The 9,621-nt window shown below is 38.7% G+C and overlaps 1 protein-coding gene across 17 annotated transcripts in view; it reads right to left on the bottom strand.

The window, feature by feature from the left end:
* Positions 1-333: 333 nt before the first annotated feature.
* The window catches only part of rg (A kinase anchor protein rugose), a 480,528-nt gene continuing 471,240 nt past the window's right edge, over positions 334-9,621 (bottom strand). For all 17 annotated transcript variants that reach the window (XM_036366220.2, XM_070110254.1, XM_036366224.2 and 14 more), the window contains 6 exons: positions 3,566-6,470; positions 3,286-3,456; positions 2,920-3,183; positions 2,562-2,758; positions 2,277-2,428; positions 334-708 (listed from right to left, as the gene is read on the bottom strand). In XM_036366220.2, the coding sequence (XP_036222113.2) occupies positions 618-708; positions 2,277-2,428; positions 2,562-2,758; positions 2,920-3,183; positions 3,286-3,456; positions 3,566-6,470 (3,780 nt within the window). In that variant the 3' untranslated portion in view covers positions 334-617. The remainder of the gene's footprint in view (positions 709-2,276; positions 2,429-2,561; positions 2,759-2,919; positions 3,184-3,285; positions 3,457-3,565; positions 6,471-9,621) is intronic.

The following is a 9,621-nucleotide window of genomic DNA, read 5'->3' as shown; positions in this document are numbered from 1 at the left end:
TTTTTATTAATTTTTCATAATTTTTTTTATCGACTTTAATTTAAAAAGATCCACTTTAACCCTATTAATTACTAAGTTAAGTTAAGAAATTTCAGCGCAACTTTAATTTAAATTTTTTTTAATGAATTTTCCTTTAAACTATTCGTAGCAATGTATTGGTCTAACCCATTATTACTCTATATGTATCGGCTGTGTAATCCTATGTAAAAAATTTGCACAACAAAAACTCATAATTTTCTCCTAGCCTATGAAAAATCTACTAAGAACTGAAAGTTTGATGCGCTCTTTGGCGCACCCGTGTACACGGTACGTTTGAAAACGCAAAGCAATTGCTACATTTGTTAAATTAATTTTTTATTTTTTTACTTGCATTTTGCCACTACAATTTTTTTTTTTAATTTAAATTTTGTTTTAACTAATTGTTTAACATTTGAAGTCCTGCTTATTTGCAATTTGGCCTTATTTTATCCACAATTGTTGTTGTTGTCTTAACGTCATCATGTTGTCTTTAGTAGCAGCGGCATCTTGATGCTCCGCTGCCTTTTTTATAATGTCACTTTTGTATTTTTATGTACGTAATAGCCGGGTTTTACTGTATTTTTACCTTTTCTTGGCGCCTAGTACCGTTGTTGATACTCGTGATGCCAACGATTGAAGTCTATGTGAAAGACAATAATCGAGCCGGTAGAGAGACCAGCAAGGAGGTATCTGTAACGAGAGAGAAAGTGAGAGAGAGATAAAGTGTGGAATTAATATCAACGGTATATAGGTATATCCATTATAGATGTAGATATTTATATGCGAATTTAATATGTTGACCTCTTTAATCCGAATTTACAAAGGAAAATTTCTTTCAATGAATTCATTATCAAATCCTAAGCTTAATTATTTATAAAGTAAAAAATAAAGTTTCATAATGTTCAGCTGTTAGTCAGGGGTTAAGTTAAGGTAGCTTGCGTAGGGGAGAATGTTTTCTTGAGAGTATTGCTAAATTTCAAACCAAAATAAGGTAGAAGATTCTTATACCTCAGTTTCTGTGACTTTCAGCGGTCGACCTGCACTGATTTTTATATTTCTACAATAAGCAAGATATTTAAAAATTTACCGTTTAGAAAGCACTTAAGAAATAGAGCTATTGCGACACGATTTGCATTTACCATCTCAAAGTACTCTGCAATTCCACTATCTTGATTAACGAATTAAATAATTACTTTCTACAAAGAAGTTCGTCTTATGAGGAATACTTGTATAACCCGAGCGGTCTTATGTTTTTAAAATATGCTCTTAAACTTTTCATAAAATTGTAACTTCATTTTTAAAATCTCTTTATCACTTCCTTTTGAGGGTCTCCAAATCATCTAATTTGTTGCAAGGAACTTCTTTAATCGCTGAACAGACAGAAGATATGTATTCTTTTAAGCTGTCACTTTTTATAACAACCTCCAAAAACAAAGTTTACGCCCTTTGTAGTATGTTGGGGGAAAATATTTCCTACGAATTACTTTCACTTCTCAAAATTCGCGCAAAATTACAGGGCTGTTAAGTAGTGCTGCACTTGAAGAGTTTTATTTGTGAGATGAGCCGAAATGCTGAGTGAGCTATAAATAAGTGAAAGAACTTTGCACCAAAAAGTTTAGTTTGCCGAAAAAGAACACCCGAAAAGATAAGTAAAAAAATTAAAATAAAACCACTCAATTTCTATGACCTCAGCGCACTACCCTAGCGCTTTAGTAATGATCCTAATATCATATTACCACCAACAATTTGAAGTGATTAGATTACATTTAATATATTGGTATAAGGTACTTCCCACAACGCTTCATACAGCCGCCTTTATGATAATCTTTTTCATGACAGAAATCTCTTTTTCTGAAGAAGTACTCCTTTCGTGAATATGTGTATATAGATGACAATAATAATTTGGGGCATTTTTTTATTATATCAATGATAAAACTAAAAGTGAAATTTTATAAGGGCGAAATAAAGACACTCCTAAAGATTATTCGAAAATTAGTACTAGGAGACTAAACGAATAACTGAAGCATCAAACTGTAAAGTCCCAAGAGAAATTTACACATTAACCTAGATAAGAGGATTTCTCTACTTTTCACCAACAGCACAAATAAGTACATGGCAATTACTGCGGATAAGAGTTCAACATATATTTCTAAAGCATTAGAAAATTGAGAATACTTTAACCCTATCATGCTTATATATGATTTTTTACAATAAAATGTTGGAATATATAAAAATAATTAATAATTGTCAATACTTACTTTTGATCGTGCGTCAACGCCAACGAACGTATTGCAGCATTACAAGCCGGGAAAGCATATAAGGGCGCCAAGTTGAAGGTTCGCCAGACCTCCACGATGCCGCGATCACCGGCAGTCATCAGATATTCACCATCACGTGATAGCAACATGCACTGATAACATAGTTTAGAATAGAACAAGATAGAATTAAAAAGAAGCGTTAGATAAATTTATATACGTATGGAATTAAAAACAGAGATATCTGAAGCAATTGTATCGAAACACCAAACTAGTTCAATAACTCACTTGCAAGTTGTCATTGTGCGTCTCGTGGCGCAACTTTTTCCCATTGATGGTGTATGCGGCCACATTACCCTTATCATAATTGACAACAATGAAACCCTCACGAGACATGGCAATCAATTCGGGCGAATAGAAATCCATAGGCGGATCAAGCGAACGCAAGAGATCACCAAATGTGGTATGTATCAGCACAGGACCGTCTACAAAGAAAGACAGGTAAAGGTGGAACAAATATTAACGTGTTGCAGTAAAATATGGAAAATAAATAATTAAAATCATGATTCGATATATTCTACAAGATTAAAATTTTTTGTACAAATTTTGTTGCTTTTCCTGTCAAATAAAATAAGGGAATACTCACTTGTGGATCCTGAGACGACTAAGCCCAGCTCAGCACTAATCACAACCGAAGTTACAGCTTGTTCATGTCCCGTTAGAGTGGCACGCGGCGTTGGTACATCACCCTCACCGACAATACTTTGCGTACGCGCATTCCAGTGCCACAGCAGGACCGTGCAGTCCGCTGAACCCGAAGCGATGTAACAGTCCGATGTTATATTGCACTCTGAACGTGCCAAACAGGTGACCACACCGAAATGACCGAATACAATTTGCACAATTTTAGCTAGAAAGAGCGAAGAAATAAAAAGGACTCATAAGTAAATATGCAGAGCCTATTTGAGAGCTGCGGAGAATGGCTGCAGTGATATTGAGTTAGGGTACTTACCAGTTTCTGTGGCGAACACACGGAAACTGTTATCCCAGAAGCCGCAAGCAATGAGAAAACGACTGTCCACAGTTGTGACAAAACAGTTGGAACGGATCTTCAACATCTGGCTGAAGTTATCGCCCAAATGGCGGCGATTCATGGGGTTATTATGACCTGTATTTTGTGCAGCTGAAGATATCAAAGGGATTAAAAGTGAAACACAAAAATATTAGCGTAAAGAGATATTTAAGTGGGGAAGTTATATGAAACGTAAATGATTCTTGCAAACGCTACTTACACAAGACAGGATCGATGGTCAGCGGCAGGTTTGAGCCAGGCGATTGCGGCGACTCAGCATAGCTGGGGCTCTGGACGGATGCAGTATAGTTGCAATTCCAGCGATTCACGGCGAACTGATGGCCCGCAGTCACAGTCACTACCGATGGCAACGACAACTGCGGGTAGGTATTGGCTGAGATGTGTATAATTGGTGAGTTCTGATAGAATTTAAGCGACATGCAGAGATCGTCAGGCATGGCGCTGAACATCATCGGCGACAAATGCATTGCCGAACTGCGTGGTGGATGCGGTTCCATAAGCAGTTGGCTGGGTGTCTGGCCGAAATTGCGAATTTGATTTTCCACTGCCTCACGCATAACTGGATCGCTAATAGCATCTAAGTCTACGCTACCCTCATAGGTTAAGTAGTAAAAGACATTGGTAGCGCGAATAGCTTCGGGTCCACGTTGTTTGTAGCCAAAAATCAGATCGATCCATTGATGTAGTTGGCATGAAACGAATTCTGATTCCAAAGCCATACGGTTGATGCGCACGAATTCTTCGGGGCTCTTAGACCAAGGTGGTAGCTCAACATCGTTAACGAGTGTGCCATCTTCGCGATGACCCAGACGATAACTAGACGAGTTGTAGAACATTTCTGGCAGGAAATACCATTCGGGTATGAGTTCTTTAACGTCGGATGTGTCCCGTTGGCAGTTTTTCCACGAAAGCGATATGGAGGAGAATAAGCGGTCGGGATAATCGAATTTGCCGCCTTGCAACGCTAAGAACATGGTGGTGAAGGGCTCAACACGTACCAGCCAATTTAGTGTGAAACTTGATGTAGAATAATGGGTCCCATAGTGGAATGGTGGTATTGTATCACTTTCCCAACTCTCGTAGCGTTCCTCAAAGTAGGCGCGGCGTGACGGATTCAATGCGCCAATCGGTTTCGAGAGATCGCGATAGTTCGAAGGCAGACTGAGGTCCAGTTCTTTTGTGTCGTAATTGGTAAGAACCCATGGAAAGACTGGGTACTGATTGAGGTCATTGTAAGTGCGTCCTGCTATCGTATTGAGGAACATTAAGTACTCGAAATTCGAGATTTCGCGTCGTTGCCACTTCTGTGTCATATTAGAGTTGCGCATTAGCTGACGTGGCGACATCATCGAAGCGCGTCGTGTTTGTGGTATGCCATATTTTATGCCGACGCCAACACGCGGCAAAGCTTTGATGACCTTCTTCACAGTATGTTGGTCGGGGAAAGCGAAAAGTATTGAGGTGCGACTGGCTAGGAAAATCTCCAGTGCGACATTTTGCAACAAATAACGACGCGAGAAAATTGCGCGCACTTCTGAGAAGTACCACTTGCCATGCAAATGATCGCAATACTTCAGCACTTCGGGATCGATCTTTTGGAACTCTGGATGATCTTCGTCCACTTCAAAGAACATTTCAGTGCTGGTGATAGACACTGTACCGGGTGCCACAACACCGGGCGCAATTAGTTTCGCTTTAGTGCTTATATTGACTGGTCCTGTTAAATCCAAATCCAATTCACGGTCTTCAATCAACAGCTCGGCATCATCCAACAGATCGGCTGTATGCTGGGATGACTGATGACCGCGTGACACAGCAATCTGTGTATGGAATTCATCACGTGTCTGTAAGATGGCATCTTCAGGTGCGCCATTTTCAATAGCCGCCTTGAGTGTGGCCTGTGGATGTGAAGAGCCGCGTGGATTTTGTACCATACGCTTGCGGCGACGCGCGTCATCCTCCCAGGCATCCAATTTCCAGAATGTTTGCTTTTGCACAGTACCGCTGGCATCGCCCCAAGCACCATGCCTATTGCACATAATATTACGCACCTTTTCTAATAGGCGACTAGCAATCACATTGTCACGTCGCCGCGCCGCGGTGATGAGATGGTCACACATGCGCTCTTCCTCGCGCCGCTCCAACAGCGTTTGTGAGCATTGTGACTCGAAATCGGCATGCTTGAGCACATCATCTGCACGCATACGATTCAATATGAATTCAGCTTCATTAGCGACGCGTACTATGTGATCTTTCATGGCATGCGATAACAGGCGACCCTCATTAATCAATTCAATAAACGCCAGACCGGCATGCTTTTGCAGACTGTTCTGCCACTCTTGCGAACATAGCAACATCACCAACTCGACCACGGAGTGTGAGTTTTTGAATGTCGTTAGACCTTTACCCTCCATCAGCAGCTCTTGTCCGTGCGAGCCGACGAGCGTTTTCGACAGGAATGGCGCAAAGTCGACCATTATTTCACGTAACAGCGGACACACCGGACCCAGCGCTACTTCCAGCTTCTGCGTAAGGCTCGCCTCACGCGAGGGCGTTGTCATCGGCAGCTGGCCAACGAGTGGTGGTTTCATTTGTAGCTCATCGGAGCGTGTGCCACGCTGACCCACATTGCCGGCAGCCGTGCCAACGCCCGCGCCTGACGCGCCGGATGCTGTTGCATAACTGTCCGGTACGCGTACCACCGATATTTCCGAATCGGGTTTGTCGCCGCGTTCGCTGCCAGCACCCACCAACTGATGTCCGTGGTGTACTTGCATTTGTTGAGCACCCTGCGGTTGGCCATGTCCTGTCGTTGTTGACTGCTGTTGCTGCTGCTGCTGCTGTTGTTGTTGTTGGTGTGCATGATGTTGCAGGCCGTCGATGTCACGCATTTTCCCATCCACTGCCGACATGCCGCCCGACAATAAACCACTTGCGGTGGCCTGTACACCAGCATCCTCATTCAAATTGACATCTGTCCAGCTTTCGTCGTTCGAGTTGGTCGGTTTGTTGTCATCGGCCAGAATTTCACTCGACGATTCCACTTCAGGAACTTCGTTCTCCGTTGAATTCATGTTCAACGAACCGACATCCGAGTCGACACTCTGCGTTGGCCGGACGTGAGTTTTAATGATTCATGCGGTTGTTGTTGTTGTTGTCGGTTATGTGGTGGTATGGGGGAATTAAAATGTTACGTTGTAGGCCATTAAAAGCCGTCGTTGTTGTTGGTTTTGCACGAAATTTGTCATTTCCGTGCATTGCGTAGGCATTTTGTGTAGCAAGCGAAAATAAGCGAAAATAAATCAGCGTGCGTGAAGTTAAAATACAATAGTGGATGGAGGAAGAATGAGAGAGAAATTAAAGTATAAATTAATTTCATCATATCAACTGCTAGTTATGTGTGTATGTGTGTGTGTGTTTATGATTGATTACTTGCTGATGAGATTGGCAATTGCGCGGTGAACTTAGTGACACGAGAATGACAAATGAACAATGAGGTCACATGAGATTGGGTGCATAGCAAAGAGGACACATGTATGAGTTCAAAGCTTAGATTGAAATGACATAAATACCTACATGTGATATATTATATTTAGACCAAATAGGACCAACAATTTCAACTTCGATATTTTTGCAAATATGTGCCCTTTTATGCTATTGAGATCAGGTGTGTACGCCGGTGGACAATTTTATTAGAATGAATGAATGAAAATGACATTGAAAATTCGAGAAAATTTGCATATGGAAAATTATACAAAATTATTTTATTGAAACAAAATTTTTACGTTTTATAAAAACACCCTCGAAAAGAATTGACAAAAATTGTCACAATTTCTAAAAACGTTATATGTAGGTACATATGTTAACTACATAAGGAAATATTTATACGCAGACAACGTGAAACTTATAAAGTTCTTCATTTGGCGGATAAAGTTAAGATGTCAGGAGCAGAGTAGAGAGAAGCTTTGCCATACATCAAAGGCAAAGGTTTTAGCATGATCCAAAGCTGGCTCGAAACACATTTCATAAAAACCGCAAATCTCGAACTCATTCGAACACATATTTTTGGGTGGGCTGTTCACTCTCACAACTCAAATTAACACTTCGTGATATAGAATAATTTGTTGAGATAACTAAAAACGTTTTCAAAATCAAACTTTTAAAAGCATATCAAATGTTACATACATTTAGCAAAAAAATATATTGTATGTATTAATATATGCATAAGAGATAAATTATATTATTTTAATTTTAATTGAATTAATTAATTATAGATATTATCAAAGGATTGTGTTTCTCAAATCAAAATGACTTCACCAGGAGGCAAAATGTTTTCTAACTGTTTCAGCATGATTAAGAAGCCATTACACTTGAAGTTGCCTATCTTTGAACGCCTGAGATCGTAAATTAGGTTCGTATTTTATTTAGGTTATATGCTGTATAGTATAAAAACAAGAATATTTCATAAAAAGTGATGTACATGAAAAAAGCCGTTCAATAAACTGCGCGAGAAGTAGTAATAACAAATGCTGGTGTATGAGACAAACTCTGCCGACCTATAGATATTGACATACAGAATCATTAATATCAAAACACATAAATATTTCTGGTGATGTGTGGACACTGATAAAATTTCTTTGTATTATATAGTCTAAAAGTTTTCAATTTATATAGCATTGATCTACACCGCCAGCGCCATCTATCGGCTCTATTTTGCGTATAAAGGAGACTTCATTATCCCAACCCGAGCACTAACTAGCGATGTGTTTTTCTTGCTCCAAATTTTTGTTATGTATTTGAAATTTTTTTATGTAGCAAAATGGGTAGATATTCGGAAAACTATATCCTGACTTACCCCATTTTTTTTGTATATATACATTAGGGTGGAGCGAATAAAAATTTTTTTTTGCTTAGCCTGAGGGTAAAATTTGTAGATTATAAAAAAAGAAAATGTTTGGAAAACAAATTTTTTTTTTTTACATCTAAGGCGAGCCACTCTCTTTTAAAGTAAATTTCAAGTTAACATTTTTTTTGGACAAAAACAAATTTTTTTTTGGCTTAAGCTCTTTACATTTATATAAAAACGACCAAATTTGAAGGTTTTTGACTGAACATTTATTTTAGCACTTTAGGAAAGCTTGTTGTCGTTTAAGACTTTTTATTAAAACTCCAATAATGACCACCAACTTTTTTTTTAAGTTGATAACTTTTAGTTGGCAAGAAAGAGAACGACGAAATAAACATTTTTTTTCGCTCCACCCCAATATACGCATACATACAATATGTACTTATATTTCTGAATTAAGACAAAGTAGCTTATCTTTAGCTAAAATAAGAAATGTGATAAATAATCGAATATCTCTGAGCTTTCCTCAAAAGCGTACTTTTTGCTCAGTAAGGCGCATTTCTCTTTCCAGTGTTTGTTTTTCTTTTTAGCCAATAATGCTTTATTGTTGTAGCGCTGATGACAACTGCTCCAGAAGTCATTAATTATTTAGCAATAAAAAACAGAAACCAAATCGCAAATCAATGGTGGCAATTTGAATTTACTTAAAGCTGGATTTCCGACGACATTATTGTTGTTGTTGACTTTGGCAAAGACAGTGCGTATTAGCCGACCGCAACTCAGATAAAACAATAATGAAGATTGATAAACCTATGGACTAACACAGACACATGTTGACATTTACAATTATGCACATATATTACAGCGTTAGACAAATATACCATATATACACATAATGGTTAGTGACTGTCACGCGCTGCATTTAACATAAGCCAGCCAGTACGAATTTGACAAATGTGAACTGTCATACGCATGTCAGATGGCCAGCACTTGGCCTATAAAATACATGTGTCAATACCTATAAATGCATGTGTATATGTTATATCTGTATGTGTAATAGTTGTATATGTATGTGTAAATGTATTTGGTTGAAGCAGCAATCTCAACAGCAAGAATGGTTGATGTGCATGTAAATATATGTAAAGAAAAGTAATATATAAAGACAACTACATACTCGTATGCATTGTATGTGTGTGTGTGTATATGTTTAGGCATGGACTGTGGATATATAACTACGGTGAATTGATATATCAAAATCAGGTGAAGTGTGGTGAAAAGGTGTTGTGCTTGTATTTCTATATAAAAACTCGGTGATTATTAGATTTAATCAAAGCGATTGTGTTGCTTTGCTATTGTCAGTTACACTAAATGCTTATACATATTTACTTAAACCTAACTAAATGCATACA

Source organism: Bactrocera oleae, chromosome 5 (genome assembly GCF_042242935.1).
Source record: "Bactrocera oleae isolate idBacOlea1 chromosome 5, idBacOlea1, whole genome shotgun sequence".
Lineage (NCBI taxonomy): Eukaryota > Metazoa > Arthropoda > Insecta > Diptera > Tephritidae > Bactrocera > Bactrocera oleae.
The sequence above is the reverse complement of the archived record's forward strand: the minus strand, read 5'-3'. Positions and strand labels throughout refer to the sequence as shown.